The 19,609-nt window shown below is 36.2% G+C and overlaps 2 protein-coding genes, 1 long non-coding RNA gene and 2 other non-coding genes across 6 annotated transcripts; all 5 read right to left on the reverse strand.

The window, feature by feature from the left end:
* Positions 1–580: 580 nt before the first annotated feature.
* Positions 581–4,054, reverse strand: actr6 (actin related protein 6). The gene is made up of 11 exons (XM_046849672.1): positions 3,838–4,054; positions 3,637–3,754; positions 3,475–3,543; positions 3,008–3,131; positions 2,622–2,757; positions 2,483–2,539; positions 2,081–2,179; positions 1,905–1,983; positions 1,572–1,743; positions 931–1,069; positions 581–841 (listed from the first exon to the last, which is right to left on the reverse strand). Exons 1-11 carry the CDS (start codon positions 3,903–3,905, stop codon positions 712–714), a joined length of 1,191 nt encoding a protein of 396 aa, XP_046705628.1. The 5' UTR covers positions 3,906–4,054; the 3' UTR covers positions 581–711.
* Positions 4,055–4,725: 671 nt separating this feature from the next.
* gtse1 (G-2 and S-phase expressed 1) lies at positions 4,726–10,169 on the reverse strand. Of its 2 annotated transcripts, none has more exons than XM_046848779.1 (12): positions 10,012–10,169; positions 9,725–9,763; positions 9,535–9,592; positions 8,531–9,158; positions 8,196–8,357; positions 7,953–8,091; positions 7,191–7,589; positions 7,043–7,112; positions 6,688–6,921; positions 5,953–6,223; positions 5,260–5,376; positions 4,726–5,097 (listed from the first exon to the last, which is right to left on the reverse strand). In XM_046848779.1, exons 2-12 carry the CDS (start codon positions 9,747–9,749, stop codon positions 4,999–5,001), a joined length of 2,202 nt encoding a protein of 733 aa, XP_046704735.1. In that variant the 5' UTR covers positions 9,750–9,763; positions 10,012–10,169; the 3' UTR covers positions 4,726–4,998. The 2 variants fall into 2 exon arrangements, with proteins under 2 accessions (XP_046704735.1, XP_046704734.1); XM_046848778.1 differs by having other exon boundaries at positions 6,688–6,924.
* A 2,853-nt stretch (positions 10,170–13,022) lies between these two features.
* Positions 13,023–17,407, reverse strand: LOC124385675. The gene is made up of 2 exons (XR_006925784.1): positions 17,271–17,407; positions 13,023–13,315 (listed from the first exon to the last, which is right to left on the reverse strand). It is a non-coding gene; the product is annotated as an uncharacterized LOC124385675 (long non-coding RNA).
* Positions 13,958–14,121, reverse strand: LOC124386675. The gene has a single exon (XR_006925996.1). It is a non-coding gene; the product is annotated as a U1 spliceosomal RNA (small nuclear RNA).
* LOC124386655 lies at positions 15,966–16,156 on the reverse strand. Its single transcript, XR_006925983.1, has one exon. It is a non-coding gene; the product is annotated as a U2 spliceosomal RNA (small nuclear RNA).
* Positions 17,408–19,609: the final 2,202 nt, after the last annotated feature.

The following is a 19,609-nucleotide window of genomic DNA, read 5'->3' on the forward strand; positions in this document are numbered from 1 at the left end:
GTTAATTGATCACCATTTGGTGAACTTTCAGTGAGAATTTTGACCTTAAATTTTTAAGTGTAGGAGATTGTGGTAAATGTGCATATTAATTTTAAATTAATGTTTCTGAAATTGGATTTTTAACCAATATCCACTATAAAGTATGGACACCTGACCTTAAAGCCCATTAATTGGGCCTTACCCAAAAGGTTCCCACAAAGCTGTGTAGACAAGGTTTGCCAAGTTTTGAGAGGAAGAATTTGGCTAGTCAGCACACAGTCCTGACCTAAAGGTCACTGAACAACTCACTGTGTACCAGGCCTTCACCCCTGACCAGTATTAAGGCTCACTGAAGGTCTTTTAGATGGAGGAACAAAAACCCCTACAGCCACACTTTCAAATCTTGATGCATCATCTTGAAGACATAATAGCAGGGGTTTGGATCAACACTGTAATAATGCTCTTAGTTTTTGTTTGAATGGACATTTATGTGTCCACATACTTTTGGCTTTACAATAAAGCAGAATTAGTTTGCTCTATAAATAACCAGATTTCCCATTAATATTCAATACTGATCACAATGCTTAAAACAAACAACAGCTTCCAATTATAAAGTTTATTTTCACAGTGTAAAAAAAATTATAATTACAACATTCAAAAAATCCACTCCAAAACAAATACCATGTCATTCTATGTTAAGAGACACATTGTGGATAATTTTAAATTCCCATCTTAAATGTCAAACTTCTCCTCACATACATAATGTCCATTTTCTTCATAATCATCCCGTGTTACCACCATTTCTTCAAAGTCGGGGTTTTCCGCTAACAGCTTTCCTCCTTCCCAAGGATAGCAGATTGGACTGAAGAGAGAAGAGAATTTTAAAGCCAAATACAATTTTGACACTCAGTTTTCACAGTCAATTTCTAGTCAATTTTACAGTAAACTTACTTCTGTGGCTGTATTACAGAAACATCGAAAACACTAGGGGCAAGTGCACGAACTTCTTTATACACACGATCCCTAAAGCCAGGAAACAAGGTGGTGCCACCTGTCAGGATGATGTTCTTGAAGAAGTGAGGTTGCATTTCTGAAATAATAATAAAAAAATATAAACACACACAAACACACAGAACCAAATGCTGTTTAAGAATTACCAGCTTGCAGTCACTCAGATATTTGTCCATCATTGGTGCTATAGCATTTTTTTTTACGTCTATGATGCGTTATTATGAGGTGTTTGGAATGCAAGTTCATGAGGCACAAGACTCATGAATCATTTAGGCTCCTTTTCTGTTCATGACATCCAAAAAATATCCAGACAACCTTGTAATCTGAAAGGTTATTGGACAATGAAGAATAGACAAATTTCATGCGTTTGTATCATACATGACATCCTACTGACTTCTGAAAACAATTACCCTATTCTTTTGTGAAGGAATCAGTTATGCAGAGGGAAATGTGTTGCACTTATTGGAGCATCATGATAATATCACTATCAATAGTGATGTATGACTGGCAGGTGCCAAATTGTTAATCATTTTAAAATCCAATGTCACATTATGATAAAGCTTGTTGAAAGCTTAACCTACCTTCTGGCATTTTGTTGATGGAGTTGACTATTGCTTCTGGTATGCCCATTTCCTGGATGCCGATATCTGATGGGTGGAAAAGCATTTCTGGGACAGCAAATCTTTCATTTGTGAGGTGCAGTATCTGCTCTCCAGTTTTATACTTCCCAGTGAAATTCATCTCCTCTCGAGGCTGTAACACAAAACAAAAAGATTGATTGCCGAAAAAAAAAAAAAAAAGGTAGAAAACGAACTGAAATGCATTAGAGGGTGAATCAAATCTTTTCTGATTAGCAAACTTTTAGTAACTAGAATTTTAGAAAGGTAAAGCACATATTTGATCAAATATCACACCTTACAGAAGCCCTTTTTGATGGCACTAAAGTCAGGTAGTACGTAGTCTCTCATTACCAGATTTTCCTCCCCTTTCAACCTATGGAAAATAAAAAGCCATTCTTAAAAGTTAAAGAAAGTATCAGAACAGATCTATAGCCTCAAATTAGAAGAAAAAAAAAAAAAACACTGCTTACTGAGCAATCTGCATGTCTTTGTAAAAATCCTGAGAGACATAGCACACATCCTCCTTCACTTGATTGATCACGTAAGTCTCATCCATTACATGTAGTTGCCTTTAAAAGAATTTCAGGTCAAGGTCACAGAGTCAACAGAAATATATTAGCAATATTTAATTTAATTTTATGTTCTCTATTGTGCACATAGATGTCATGTGTTTTAACACTATACATTTGATTATCTGAGACAAGTCTTGCAGTAAAGCACTATCATTGTTTATGTTTCTTCGTTTTTTGGCTTCTCCCATTAGGGGTCGCCACAACGGATCATTGTTTATGTTTAAATGATTCAAAATGCTTTGTCAGAAGGGAATTTTAGTTAGACAAACTACAATACTTATAATATCTCCACATCCTTACCTGTATGAAATGATCTCTTTTAAGTGGTTGGTGAGAAGTTTTCCACCTACATTTATTCTAAAGAATCAAAAGCAATGCGTGAAAAATATAGTCAAACAAACTCAAAAGTAAAAATTTGAATCAAGTTAAATTAGCTGACCTGCAAATGCCATCTTGCATCTTCCTTCCTCTGCAGTAAGGGACAATGTGTGTGAAGGAGAAGCCACTATCCACCACGATGCAACACAACTCCATATTGTACTCACTGAAGTGTCTGTGTGCACTCAAAGATCCAGCTGAAACCGTGGCACATTATGTAGAATGTTACGGCTTTGTTTCAGGTTTTGTGGATGTGTTTGAAGTGTCAATATTCGGTTATTAATCTTAATGTAATACCCTATACTAAATTGGCCAGTCAAAATAAAGTGTACACAAAAGTATTCAATATTTTTGCGATTACTGAGACAAGCAGACATGAAAATTCCATACATAATTATATAAATAGTTCCCATAAATGTTATTGTGTACATAAATGTGTTTTTTCACCGTTTATTCGGAGAGCTGCTTGAAACTGGTACTCCTCAAACAAAATTTCATTCATGGATTCTTGAATTGAGGAGAAGTTGAAGTAGGGCTCGGTTATAATAATGTTGGTATCAGCAAAGTCCACCTGCAAAATGTTGTAGTAAGGTCATTGCATAGAGCAGCTTGTGATGAATACATTTCTGACTTGGGTCAGGTGTGTAAATACTGTTTTAGAAAGAAGTAGCACATACATATAGGGACAACATTTGTCCTCTTATATAAGGAGGACATGGCAGTGGAGGGTACAAAAGGAATGGAGAAAGAGGGATATCTTTCCCAAGACACTAAAGAACTATAACCAATAATTCTGCGTAAAACGGAATGAAGAAGAGATGGAGACAAATATCGCATGAAGAAAGAAGTGGATGTTTATGCTCCACTTGACGATCTGAATGTTTGACAGACAGAAATGACCATTTGACAAGTACCTTGAACATTTCTTTTCCAAAAAGCTGATCCCACACTTTCCGTTGCACATCCCAGTTCACAAGATAACCCTAAAATACACCAAGATTAGAAAGTATTTTTTAGGGAAAAGTGCACGTTTTTTCGACATTGTATTTATTATTATTAGAATCAGAATACTTTACCTTTTGAAATGGAAGAATATAAAAGAGTCCAGACGGGTCTTTAATTTCATCAAGCTGATTTGCAGTGAAAGTTTTTAGCCTCAGAGACTTGGAGCGGAACTGGCAGTTTGGAATAACACTAAAGAAAAGAAGAAAGACTATTATTCACCCAAAACAAACACCTTTTCCTTATTGTGCAATGCTGTAACAAAAGCAGCACACCTGACTTTCTCATGGCTGTATCCAATCTTAGCCGTGTAAGCACCATTGTCCAGAACGAGGGTTCTCATGGCTACCAGTCGCACCCTAAAAGGTAATAGATCTTGCAGAAACAACACTTTAGCTATAACATATTTGCGTTGTATCCATTTAATTTTTTTACTGTTGGTCTTGTGGTTCAGTTTCAGTTCTTCTTCTCTCTGTACGTGCTTGTCGGTGAAGCGTTATGAAGCGCCCCCTGTAGGACTGGAGATTACTGTTACTGTTAATTTTTTATTAACATCAAACGACTACTCCAATATTACAATCATTACTTAAATAAAAACAATTATTTATTCTAATTGTCCTTGTTAAATTTACACAATATATTAGGTACAATTATAAATAGTACTTGATTTTGCATTATTCAGTTTTGGATTTAACCTGTTTCAATCAAAAGGTCTAGTCAAATTGGTTAGTTACTTATTTCCACCACTCGGACATACATATAATTAAAATTAATGAAATCAATAGCTATACCGCACTGATTGAGTCATTCATCTTATTTACTTTTATTGCATTTGGCAGACACTTTTGTCCAGAGCGACTTAAATCTGAGCAGGGTAGGGTTTAGGGCCACGCACAAAGGCCCAGCAGTGGCAGCTTGGTGGTGGTGGGATTTGAACTTGTGTTTTTCCGATCCAAAGGCCAGCGCCTTAAAATACTCAAGTCTATTACCAAGCTACATGCAAGTAAACTTAGACATACAGATAGAAATACTTTAGAGTAGCATGTTTTTGGTAGAGACCCCGCAGTAAACTTATGCAGATCCTATTGTTTAAACTCCACCTAGACTGAAAGTTGGATTCTAACTCAAAACTGGTACATAAATAGTGCATAAATCCCACAGCATTTATATTTTAGATATTTTATTTGGACCATATGGGGAAGAGAAAACAACAAAAACAGACTAACAAAAGACAAACATGCAAAAGTAAATTACTCTAAACACATGGACATGTTCCAGCATAATAAAACAATCACGTACAATCAACCGCACAATAAAATGCCTATTATTATTATTATTAGAGTCTTGATACCCATCCTCACACCGTTTTCCATATGACAAAGTCTCTATCAGTAGATTTATTTTCTTGGATTATTTCAATTTGCATTGCAGATTCATCAGAAAGACAAGTTAATGAGTGGAGGAGCCTCAGTCACAGGATTTTCAGTCTTTCTTTCTGGACTCCACTTGATTAGAGGTGAGCTCAAATCAATCAGCTGAGGGGGAAAAAAGAAAAAAAAAAAAAAGTTGTGATACAGTTTGTGGGCTATGAAGACTCAGACATGTCTCATTAATGCTGTAATCAAAACACAATCTTCAACAAAAACACAATCACTTCATATTATAATACTTTTGTGGTCATTTAGTTGATCTCTTACCTGTCCACCAAAACCCTTACTGGGAATGGTTTTGATCAGATCAGGGGTGTTGGATAGATCAATGAGCACCTTCTCTTCAGATTTCAAAATAGGAGCAGGTGCATCCACCAGTAAGACCTAACAAAGAGACAATATATATATATTTTTTCTGTATATGTCATGACATTGAAATCATTACATGGCAAACATAAGCCTATTTTATTTGTTACCACCATCTGCCTTCTTCATAGAGAATTCACCAGAAAATGTGTTTTAATTTTCTTTAAATTGTTATAAATGGTGAAAAAAATCCCATTTTATTTAGCTTAATATAAATACATCCACAATCCAAGGGATATGGTTTCGGCATTGGACTTGGGTGTAATCGAAGGTCACCAATTCTAATCTCAGCCACACCAAGCTGCCACACTCTTGGGCCCCTGGGCAAGGCCCTTAACCCCATAGCTGCTCAGTTGCATGGATATGGGCATATGCTAAATACTGTAATTCTTTTTGATCTGATCAGCATGTTAACATAAAGACAAGCAGTAAATATGTCAAGTATATGCTACTAAAATTTCATATCTATGTCTCTAATTTCTGAAAGAAAGAAAAAAAAAAAAAAGGCCTAACAACAACCTGAATGGTCAGATACAACAATGAACAATTGTGTTGAGTACATTGTATAACTTTGTTTTTTCCACTCCCACTGACCTCCTTTGTTATGGTTTTCTTTAACTGGTTGTGCAAAATCTCCTTGAATTCTGAATGTGATGGACATGGACCCTCTGGGTTGGTCAAATGGAACTCTGGATCAACTGGGGACTTCACTGCTGCAGGCTCACAAGCAGTGGGTCCATCAACAACATCTTCCAGGTTAAAGACCAGGGAGCAGGGCTGAAGCTCAGTCAGAGCAGAGGAGTCCTCCTTAGGCACTTCCTGCTTGACAACTTGCTGCTGATCACTCTGTTTCAAGTGACCTGGGCTGAAAGAAAAGAAAAAAAAAAAAGAGGGTAGCCATGAATCACAAACAGTATTAAATAGCAAAAAAAACATCATGTGAATAAACTACTGCATACTCACAGTCTTCTGACATGCAACAGTTTGTGACTGTATATATTTAACCCTAGATTCCCATGCTATGATATATCAAAATACACAAAAAACAAGAGAATTTAAGATTCTTCAGAACACATGTAGAACACTATTGGTTTGTGTAAAATGTCTATTTGTAGAGTCCAAATTTTCACACTCAATTTAGACATCAGTATTGCAAACAGAGTTTATAAAAAAAAAAACTTATATGACTGATTAAGGAAACACTCAAGACCATGATCTTAAATTATAATTGCTGTTTATGTTGTTTGGTTTTTCTCTGTTTTATGTAAACAGCACCATAAACTCTTCATTTGCAGTATGAGAATCAAATGCAAACAAAAATCCCATTACCTAACATGACTAATCTCTGAGCTAGAACCTGGTGACTGTGGCTCGGGGTTCCAGGAGGCTTTGTTGAGGCGAGGTATGCTCTTGGGTGTCAGCATGGGAATGCCAGACACACGGCGGTTCACAGGTGTAGGCAACGCAGATGGGCGCCGCAGTTTAGACTGCAATGGCTTCTCAGCTGCACTTGAAGGTGTCTGGAGGCCATGAGGTATAGGTAGAGCAAGTCTTTGTGGAACACTGCTGAAAAAATTATAAACATTTACCCATATAAACCCGTGACCTCAACAAGTGAGCAATTCGTCCTAAATCCAATGTATAATCCGCAATTATGTAATACAGAACCAGAATGCTACCTTACCTGTCCACACTGCAAGCGGACATCAGTCTTTTTGGTTTCATAATTCGAGAAACATCAGGTGATGACGCAACTAATAAAACATTAGGTATACCATTAATTCAACTTCAAAAACAAATTCAAGCTTGACATTAGCATTATTGTTTCTTACATTCAGATCTTTGTAGTCCTTTGAGTATGTTTGTTGGAGTCGGTGCCATGGAAGCCTTCAATTGAAAGTTCATCTTAACAGTGCTTCCAGTCTTAGCAGCAAGTGTAGATATATTGGGCACTGAGGTGGTCCTTTCCATACTGCCCTTAGCTGGTGTTTGGTGCTGAACAGAAGGTCCAGTCTCTGTTTTTCTAATAGGTGTGGCCTTGACTGGTCTAGGAACAGGCTCAGATCCTTTCCTTCCCTGTGTGGAGAAGGATGCAGTTCGTCCAGCAGAGGATTCCCGAGATTTGCAGATGATTCCTGACTTTCGATTGGAACCAGGAAGCCTGCTGCTACTGCTGGGAATGCGGCCACTGATGCTACTAACACTGGTGTTCAGGGAAGAATTCAGTTTGCCTGCATGCAAAGTGTTCATAGAAAATTTTACTTTAACCCTTGTGTGGCATTAAATTTGCTTCAAACCATTTTTAGAACTACTTCAGTTGCATTATTTCTTAATATTCCTCGTATTTATCATAAAATTAGTTCTTTTTTCTAAGAAGCAGCTTAGTTTTGACTAAAATAAGCTAAACTTATTAATTAACAGTACTGTAGACCTTATTATGTGATTTTTAAAAACTGCCAGACTAGACAGCCATGTCAAGAGTTGGCCAAGATATCTTGGACATAAATTGCCTTTTAGTGTGGTTAAAAATTAGATCATTTTTACAGGTTTGGGGTAAAGCAGTAAAATATTACTTGCACTACTGATACATTTACCTGTTGGAGAGACAGAAAGGCTTGAATTGATACTAGACACAGACGATGAAGAGGAGGAAGTATTTCGGCTTCGGTCCACCACTTTCCTTTTGGTTAGTGCAGGTACTTTACAAAGAGTTGCACCCCCTCTTAATTCAGGCTGAAGAGCAAAGAAAAATCAAAAATTTCCCATAAAACTATTTATATGTTAACCTCATTTGATATCAATAGCTATTTTTAAACTAAATAACTAAAGCAAATCACCTTGCTGGGGGCTGGAAGGCCTCTCTTTATGGGCAGGCTTGTGTTGAATGAAGAATCACTCACATCAGAGGCTACACTTGCTGTATCAGAGAGCAAGTCTTCAGCAGAGCCCGTTCTGCTTGTGACTCTATTACCAGGACTCCGCTTTAAGCCAAAACAACTCTGGGACATAAAAAAAAAAAAAAATGTAAATACAATTTTGGGGGAAAAAGTACAGACCAAACATATTAAATAATTCTAACATTATAAAAATTAATACACTGAATACATAATTGTTAATTTATTTTTTTCAACAAAATTATATTTGAGATATTGGAGGCAGAAAGCTGGCCTACTTTGCTGGGTGGTGGAAGACGATTTTTGTTAGGAAGTGCTGTTCGAGTGCCAGAGGAAAGTCGAGAGCTCCCCATAGTTGTGGGTTTGTTAGGTAGTATTCTGCTAGTGGGCCCAAGGCTTTTCCCTCTTGGGACCAGTTTAGGTTGAGTGTCAGTAGTTCTTAAAGGACTGGAGGTGCTGACACGAGGTTTGCCTCCAGGTATACTGCAAGACTTCTGCAGGCGTTTCTGGATGGCAGGTGGAAGCTGTTTCATAGGGCTGTCCTGAACACAAAATGTTTCTCTTTTAATAGGGCTAAGTTTATTAACTGGTTTGAACATGCCCAGTTTGGCTGAAGCATCCATCTCAAACTTTTCTGAATCTTCAGGCACACTGGAAGCAGCTGTAAAGTCTTTTGCAACAGGCTCAGGCAAAGTTCTCTCAAGGTGGGTGGCTAAAAGATGAGCTTCTTTGCGAATTTCCTCAAAGTTCTCTTCAAGCAGAGGGCTCCAACTGGGCTCCTCACCCAAAGATGGTCCGCTGCTCACACTGTCTTTCGCTTGGGTATCAACCCCATGGGAAATGCATTTCTCCTTATGTGTAATTGGACCCAAAAAGACTTCATCTTCAACATCATCTCCTTTAGAACTGAAACAAAAACTTTATTTCAGAAATCACCCTAGATGTATGCAATCGTTTTCAGTAACATGATATATCGAGAAATTCTCTGGTTTGCGCAGAAAATGGTCTGAAAGTCTGATTTAGAATTTGGATCAGATATAACATGCTATCTACTGGTAATCAACAATGGCACAAATTGTTTTAACCTAATCACAATTAAGCTTCTTATGTTATTGCAAGGAATCCAAAATGCTCAATTGGTGCTTGTATAGACATTTAAGTACAGTAGTCTGTGCTGTCCAAAATGATGACAAATCTATTCTTATTGTTTTTCTCAAACTGTTAAAATTATATTACATTAAAACTGTCGAACAACCCACTAAAAGACCAAATGACAACAGACCTGGCTGGTGACAGTGAAACCTCAAAATCAAACTTCTCTTCAGCCAATGAGCAAAAATCTATAGAAGAAAAACATTGGTTAACAAATGAATAAAATGAAATGAAAAAAACTTTTTGCATGCACATGAATTCTCAATACGTTAATATAATTTAACTAAAATGAACATATTTGTTGAAAAAGGTTGTGTTACCATCATCGGCTATCGAATCCATCATCGACAGAAAACCAGCTGAAAATAAACCACATTAACGATATGAAATGTTTCGCAAATGTTTAGTGACAACGATAATTTAAAATGTATTTAAATAATACATTAATAACACGATTTCCTCCAAATTACATGTTTATAAAAAGGTTTATTCCGCTTTAGCATGATGCGCCGAAAGCTAGCAAGTCAGCTAACCAGCACACTACATAGTAAACATTGATACTCTTAGCATTACAAAGACTTTTATTAATTTTAAAACTAAATCTTACCGGTTGTATTTGGTTATATTTCAAACTCACGGCGCAAAAGCTTGAAGTTTTTCTCCCTCTGTGCAAATTACTGCAAACGCAAACTCGTACATACAACAGTGCTTCAACTCATTTCAAATTTCGTCCTTAGGCTAAATTCAAAGATCACGTGATTTAAATGGCGGCGCCGCATTGGTCTAGAAAGCTTCCCGGAAGTGAAAAAGTCGAACACATCGCGTTTGCGCATGCGGCAGTCCACGACGACTTTGTGAATGATGCTCTTATTAGAAATAACGGTGCTGTTATTTAACAAAAATGCAATGTGATACGATGGCGATAAGCTACCTGTTTAAAAAGTTGCAGTGTAATTCATATTGTTTTTGTTTAATATAACTGATAACTCGTGCTTGTTTATGTGTGTATGGTGTGTGTTTCATTATCGTTAGTACTGCACCTCTAATAGAAAGAGATCACTTTATCAATCAGAGGGATATTAACACATGACAGCGCCAATACAGGAAATAGTGTGCAAGCAAGAATGATAAAATAAGCAAGAAAATAAAATCCAGCGCATTATATAATATTGTATATAAAGTGAGTATAATCTTGTATACACAAGTCTTAATAAATAGAAAAATTACAATATTAAATATAAAATATTTGTCCGTGCAATATGGGAAATTTAACCCCACAGAACATTAGTGGATTTGTGTAACTGTAGAAGTAAAGCAATAAGCAATGTTGCTGTGATTATTAACTGTACAGTGAATAATATGAATATAGAATTAATATGAATATTAACATGATTATCCTGAGAGATGCAGTAAGAGAGGCAGGTAAAAGCAGTGCTTCACCTGTTACATTATTAAAAAAACAATTGTGTATATATTTTATATATATATATATATATATATATATATATATATATATATATATATATATATATATATATATATATATATATATACATATACATATACATACATACACATACATATACATGAGGACAAAATATTCTTGCAAATGTTTTAAAGTAATTATGGTGTTTTAAATTATTTAAATTATCAAGACACCAAATGGAACTTTTGCTATGTTTCCAAATGGACAGTTTTAATTGCCTCATGTGGGGATCATGGCGGATTTTGGTGCTGATTTGAGACTTGCCGCATTGATAAAACAAATGTTAAGTGATTAAAAATTTTTTCGGTGGAGTTCGATTTTTATCATGCCCAAACAAAACTTAAATCTTAGAGAGGTTTCCCATGTGCTCTACGATGCCCATAGTGCCTTTTCTGATCAGGGAAGAATCACACAGAATGGTGCAAATGTTCAGATAACAAACAAGTATATATTTACACTGGAGAAAACCTGAGCTAAAACTATTCCTGATTGGGAAAGAAGACATAGTACCCAGAGATGTGCGAGTCTACACAAAGACTTTCTGTATACCTTACATACTCACATCCTAAAGATCATGTAGACACTAAACATACAACATAGAAATGTGTTTAGGGAACCAGTGGGAGGCTCATCTTAACACATCTTAATGTATTTATTTTTTATATCTGTGTAATGAAAGGACATCATGAATAAATTTGTGTTGCGTTGCAGGTTTAAATTTCATCTCTTTTATATTTTTTATTTTTTTGTTTTAATAAAAAAGTTAAACAGAAATGCACGCTGCATTAATCGCGCGTTGATAAAATTAGTGCCTTTGAAATTATTTGTAGTTATCAACACGTTAATTTTGTTTACAAATCATCACACAGACAATCACCAATATACTGTTTGTAGACCCTTATTTGCATGTCATCGCCTTATAGTCTATATAACCAATTTCACATATCTCCAAAATATTTAGACTTATTTCTACCCTGAGAGGCCTACCCTTGCACCAATGAAGTACTGATGACCTGACAACATCGCCTGTTCAAACCAAGTTACTGAAATTTTAACAATTTTATCTTTTTGGGGTTCATGTATGTCCAAATCTGGCTTTGTCAGAGCAGTAATTTCAGCAACCTGGTGCAATAAAATATGGAACACTTGTCCAATGGGCTTGTTGAGGCTACATGAGCAGTAGGCTCAATGAGCTGTAACAGGCTCTAGTGAACAATCATGTCCCAGCACAGTGATGAATCATTATACGGTGATTGCAGAGCATAGTAACCATCTCCTGTGCCTTTCAAACTGTTACAGAAAAGCTGAATAAATCCTTTTTTTTAAGCCGCTCTGCTGTTTGATTAATAGGATGTAGAGCAGAAATTATTATTCTCCATGATAAACAATACCCATGACAGATACAACAATACTTAAAACTAGGTTTTTCTATCTTAAATACAGCGAATATCACCTAAGAAACTGTACACTCAAGATTCCTTCATTTAGGGGAAGTTAGTTGGCAAAGCTACATTATGTCAAAAAATAAGTACTCAAATATTTCCCACATAAATAACCATACTCAGTAAAATGTCTTTAAGGACTGCCGTGTCATCAAATACAAGTTACAACACAATAAGAATGCGATTTTTAACATTTAATAGTAATTAAAAAAAAAACAATTTAAATAATAACAATAACAATACTAATAATAATAATAATAATAATAATAATAATAATAATAATAATAAGTGAAATGTTTATACTTTCTGGCCGAGAGACTACATTCACTGTAGACTTTGACTGTAGACCACCAAACATAAATTAGAGTTGGTTTTGTATTTATAGGGAGAAACATTTTGAATTATGATTTTCCTGCATTAACAAGCAGCTAGAATACCCTAATACTTTTTTAATGCTGTACTTTCGAAGGGTATGGGAATCCATGCTGAGTGTAACAAGCAACAAATTCAATCACAGTTAAAAAAAAAAAATAAAAAAAAAATAAGCTAAAAGTGTATAAGGTATAATCAAAACAGTTTAGTAAATTAAGGAGATTATTTACATGCAACTATAAATCTAACATATATCTATTTTATTGTTGAATATGGATCTTGGCTAAAACATTACTTTAAATATTAAACAACAAATGGTCAAGATGGATATGTGCTTTATTAATGTGAAAAAGACATACCAACATTAAAATTAATAAACAAAATATTAGCATATAGGTTATATGATGGGTCAACAATTTGGACACTATTCTCCTTCCAGCCACAATCTTCAGAGGGTGTCTCCATGTTAGGTGGTAACTTATAAATCAAGGTAATTCTTCTCCAATACATATTATCTTAATTCAATTTTTAACCCTGTTTAAATACTGACTGATTAACTAGAAACACAAGCATTGGCGTAGTAATCTCGATCTGGTCGGTACCTTGAAAACCTATGAAAACAAAAAAAGATTCCAGGTGAATATTTGTTGACCATAAAAGCAACCCTACCACATAGCAAACATACTGTATTCTTCTTCATTTGGCTGCTCCCATTAGGAGTCACCACAGCGGATCATCCGTCTCCATACAAATCTGTCCTCTACATCTGCTTCCTCTAACCAACTACCTGCAAGTCTTCCCTCACCACATTCATAAACCTCCTCTTTGGCCTTCCTCTTTCCCTCCTTCCTGGTGGTCCATCTTCAGCATTCTCCAACCGATATACTCCATGTCCCTCCTCTGTCCTACATGCACCCCATGTCCCTCCTCTGTCCTACATGCACGGTCCTTCTAATAAACTAATTTACTCCCAAAGAAAATCTTCAGCTCTGCCACCTCCTGTATTTTACTCAATGCCACTGTCTCTAAACCATACAACATAGCAGGTCTCACCACAGTCCTATGAACTTTCTCTTTCACTCTCACAGATACTCTTTTATCACATATGTGTTATTGCTTATTACCCCAAAAGCAATAATTTCGCACGGTGCAGATTCATGTCATGAACCACGTTCTGCTTTATTTAATTAATTTCATTCACTCAGCCAATTTAGACATATACATTCATAAATCTATCTTTAACACAGTGAAATCAGGGGAGAGCGCGAACGCAGTCCCCCACTACCACAAATTATGCAGTCGAGATTCCCACATTTGGGGAATTCGCAGGGGTCAGCACAACCGGAGTGCAATGGCTGAGCCTCGCCCTGGGTGAACCACCTTCTTGATCATGGTATCTCCCCTGCCAGGTAAGTATGAGTTCTACAAGCATCAGCTACGGACTGCACCACAGCACACACTGTTCACCATCATGGTGAGCAAAACCCGCTTACAATTCCCATGATGCACTGCTACTCAATACGTGATGAGATCCACAATGTTCGGGAAATTTAGTGTGTAGCACATGCGTTAAAACTACGGGTTATGAGAAAAGGCGCATTACTGCATGGTAGGCAGCAAACGTCTGCGAAATAAATAATCATAATAATCATAATTATAAAGTGTATTTTAATGTCTCGCTGCTGTTAGTCCCACCACCAGGTCAGGCGAAGAGTTACAGCTTACACAAAAGTGCTCTACATAAATAGAAAACTTCAATTAATTGTTTTAGTGAATAAATGGTACATTTAAGTGATAAAAAGTGACTATATATCAACGGTCTTTTAAAAAAGAGCGCTGAACAAATACGCACTACATCGAAACATTCGGTCCGTCCATTAATGAGTGCGACCGGTAACAGGAGTCCAGGTAAATAGTTCCGCCCGATATTTGTATTCATTTATTCGGCATAATTTAGTAACTGTATAAAATAGTTGTTGTAATGTTTTTGTTAAATGTTAATGGCAGATAAACTATGATTTGAGTCGTGTAAAAATGATTATTTAAGGAAATAAAGTCACTTCTGGAAGAGCACAGACCATGAACAAACACCAAAACTAAACTATATTCTCTGTACACTGAACTGTGAATACAGTGAGATTACAAACAAGTATAATGCGTAAAATAATACGTGTTTCAATATGTTTTATTGTCACCATCGCATTCTTAAACGCAGTTCTCTCTCTTTTACAGGGAAATCACATAAATAATTAGTTTAAAAAATAAGATAAATAAAGTAAATAGTGATCAGGTCTTGTTCTAAGTGCGAGTTAATATCAAAAAGGGCCATCACTCAAGTCTTCAGAGCAGGCCAAGGCCTGTCACATCAGGCACCAGCGGAGTTCCTCTAACGCTGTTCCAGTAACTGATGTTTTTGATGGAGCATCTACGGGCAGACAGGTTCGGGGGCGGCCGGGACCTTTCCTGTGTGACCCCAGACCCCCCGCTACAGTTATAACGCCGCCCCAGTAGATGTGTTAGTGAATAAATCAGCAAAATGCTTTAAAATGTATAACAAGTAACTATATATCAACTGTCCGGCCGGTAACAAGAGTCCGGGTACACAGTTCCACCTGATTTTTGTAATACTCATACAACATTATGTTTTAGAGACACAAGAATTGGGTACCACTTGTTACACTGTACATGTTATAACGCTGTACGTTGACAATGAAAATAAATTATGATCTAAATCGTGTAAAAAGCATCCTTTAAAAAATTAGGTCACTAATTGAAATTTACACTGTAACCATTATAAACCACAAACTTGCAAAATATCTGACCACAACTAATATTTTGTGAATATAAGAATATTAAACGCTTTGACATTTGACACTATATATCAACTGTTCGGCCAGTAATGAGTCCGACTGACAACGAGAGTCCAGATACACAATTCCGCCTAATATTAACTCATTAGATATTAGTTATTACCCATATAAATCTGTTTCAGAGACGACGTTTTTAAGTATTTAGTGCCACGTTAAGTTAAACTGTACACAATGTTTCTGAGCTTGTTATAACCGCTGAACGGTAAGAGATATAATGTGTACCAAGTTAAAAAAAATAACTTAAAGAAATAGTCATTCCTAAGTGAGCACACTGATCCCGCATGAACAAAGTCATAAACTAAAACGATTCACTGTAGTAAAATAAATATATTGGATAACAACTAGGACAATTTTATTTGAACGCAAAGCTGATCTTTCTTTAACAGTAGAGAGGGGGTGCACCGTTCCCGGAGGTACTGCAATACCGGGTCGATGCGTGGAGTGGACGGAGCAAGCCCCTATTCCATCTCCCAGTTCCAAAAATCAATTTAATATATGGTCCCCGGGTAGGGGACGTATCAGATATTAAACTGATAAGAACAGATACTACACTTGATCTTAGCCAAAAGGCCGAGAAGCGATACCGACAACTTCCACCAACAAACACACACATTCTACATCACAGTAGACCAGAGGACGGAGACCGCTGATTTCTCTTTATTTTGGACAATGAACCAGAATAAAACACAGGGAATGTAGCGGTAATACTCAAATTAGCAGGAAAATGCGAGTAATGTCTCAATTCACACAATAACTAAAGCGAAACTAAATCGAGCATAATGAATGCACAAACTGACCAATCAGAATCGCGAGTATCAAAACCCAACACACTGCTAAATCACATTGTTTTAGAAAGTACTTTTCACAACAGATCTTTACACTGTATAAATATCATTCAACTGGAGCACCGAACACATGACAACCCAAATGTGGGGAAGTTAAAACATCTTAAAACTGACATGAATAATGTAACATTGCCCCCAGTGGTCAAACGTGATACTGCGGAAACAAATCAGGAACAAAAGTCAAGTTTATTATCCACAAGTGTGTACAATTATTTCACGAAGATAAGAGATCAACATAATTCTAATAATTCATAATAATTCTAATAAATTCTAACTAAACACAAGAGGTCTGAAATCACCAACCACACTAAATGCAAAGAGAATAGTTTTTCAAGAATAAAAAACTTGCAAGTCTATTTTTGTGGTACAAGTGGTAGACATTTGAAGCAATATAACATCAGTTACAACAATATTTGTACTTTTTTTTTTTTTTTTTTACTAAAAAAGAGATTCATTATCATTTGTGTAAAAGTATCGACCCAATTTCTGCAAAAACAACTATGAGTGGATTTCTTCGAGAAAATAAAATAACTTCATACCAGGTCACTTTAATACATGCAAAAGTTTAAATCTTAAACACGCAGTAAACGTTTACAAACACTAAGGTATAGTAATTATATATATAAAAATATTCGAGAAATATCCCTAGATTTCCTTAACCCTAACCCTAACCATTACCCAAAGTTAATCTATAGACAAGCGCAACTCATCCGCCATTATCAAACAGCAGTTTAAAGAGACCTGCGGCTCATATACAGCACTGACTACCTTCATTTCATTTATTCTTGACGTGCATTTATTTTCCACAATAATGCAAAAGAAAAAAAACGAGTTTTCCTTGTGTGGCTTACCTCATGATTATCCAAAGCAAGACATTGAACGCAGCTGTTAGAGATTCCAAATCAGCTCAAAAAACAGCGCTACCTATGGGTCTACTTTTAAAATAAACTAAAACAGCTGATCAGACGCCTCTCTCTTTTTCATCTTTCGGATTCTTCCATTAGGGGTCGCCACAGCGGATCACCCATCTCCATACCCCCTCTCCTCTACATCTGCCTCTTTCAAACCAACTACCTGCATGTCTTCTCTCACCACATCCATAAACCTCCTCCTTGGCCTTCCACTTTTCTTCCTTGATGGCGGCTTCATCCTCAGCAGTCTTTTACTGAAAGCACTAACCCTAACCTCCACTCTTTTACAGTTCTCATTTCCCTGCTGTCCCTGTAGATGTCTTCCCACTCTTCTTCTCCTTCAGCCAACAGTAGCCCAATTTCCACCGGTATCCTGTTGGCTAACAATACCTGTGGCAGTCATGTAACTCATGTAAAACATTTTTTGGTGTCTTTTTGGTGTTTTTTTGGGTTTTGGTGTCTTCATCAATAATTAAATTCTACTGCTGTTTCAACAGGACAAAGACTAAGACTACAATAAGTCTAAACCTCTGTTGGGAGAGAAAATATTGGGCCCACACATGAAAACAGACTCATACCATTATCTCACCAAAACCAAACTTGCATATCAGACTGCATTTCCACTGCTCCAGAGTCAAAAATTCAATAAGAGAATTAAACATTGTATAATGGTGGTGTGCAAATTGAGGTTGCCTTTAACATAAATCAACTTCTACTGCTAAAATGCAACATTACAAGGTTCCAACACCCCTTCTCTCAGGTCAGAGCTACAATCTACATAAGAGAAATTTGCTCATGTTCGCGCAATGCTGTTATATTCCCATAAGTTGCCTGTGTGTACACTTTGCATCCAAGTTAAATTAAAAGAGTTTTTTTCCCCAGAAGGATTGAACAGCAAAGCATATAGCAGTTGAACATTCCAAAAAAACATTTCAGCACACTTGTAAACACACATTGGCACTACTCTAGGAGCATTATTATACTATTAATACTACTCTAGAAACATTCAGGGGTAATGGTCTTCCTTTTAAATGGTTTACATTACCAAATACTGATTTACTGAGATATATTTATATTTTGTAATATTTTATTATTTCAAGTCAAGAAGCTTTTATTGTCATTTCAACCAAATGTGTCTGAAGCAATACACAGCGAAATGAGACAACATTCCTCCTGAACCCTGGTGCTACATTTAACAACATAAAGCTACATTGCAAACAGTGCAAGACAGACATAAGACAGTGTAGGACAAATTCACAAAACAGCGCCGCCAGTAAACCTACTGTATATTATACAGTGCAGTGTGTAAGAGAGAACTGAGTACAAGTGTGTACCTTGTAATTAAACAAAATGTAAACAAAAGGATTTGTGCAAAACAGTAACAGCAGCAGTCAAAAATATGTACAAAAACAGCATGTAAAACAGTGTGTAATAATGAAGAGATATAATATGGGTGGTGCTGAGACATGGATGTGTGAAGTGAGTACGAGTGTTTTTTTTTTTAAATACTGTATCAGTTTTATTCTTCGAAATTATGTATAACTCTACATATAACAATATTTAACATCTCACTTAAAATAAAATAAGAATCATAATGCATATTGCCTCAAATATTAGAAAGCTTATACAAAAATTAAATACTAACTAAACACAGGCATTGATGTGGTAGTTTGTCATTTTCTATGACCCCATTAAAACCTATGAAAACAATTTTTGCATGTATCCCTTAATAAATTATAATTTTTTTAAACTGCATTTTGTATTTATTTAGGTTATCTCTAGCCCAACCTGGTATGGAAGATAAAAAGGGATTGGAACTGTATATGATGGTAGTATGGAGAATATTTATTGGAAGATTTTTATTATTTTGGTTTCATTTTGCCTGTTCTTAGATCGTTTTTTTCAAAAAAGATCAAATCAACCAGATACCTGTAATGTTGGTTGCTAGGACAGCTGATGAACTGGCAGATTAGAGTAAACGCGATGAGTGGGTCCATGCAAGTGGGTGGAGGTTGAAGAGGTCCCGGAGATGACTAGGATCTTACTGGTCTGCTCTGAGAGGAGTTTGTAGCCTTAGTGTGTAGCCTTATAGTCTATATAACCCATTTCACATATCTCCAAAATATTTAGACTTATTTCTACCCTGAGAGGCCTACCCTTGCACCAATGAAGTATATGGCAAGTGTTCCATATTTTATTGCACCAGGTTGCTGAAATTACTGCTCTGACAAATGGCATGTGACGAGTGGAAGGGCAGGTGACAGACGGAGCCAGATTTG

The sequence above is a fragment of the Silurus meridionalis genome, chromosome 5 (genome assembly GCF_014805685.1).
Source record: "Silurus meridionalis isolate SWU-2019-XX chromosome 5, ASM1480568v1, whole genome shotgun sequence".
In the NCBI taxonomy this organism is placed as follows: Eukaryota; Metazoa; Chordata; class Actinopteri; order Siluriformes; family Siluridae; genus Silurus; species Silurus meridionalis.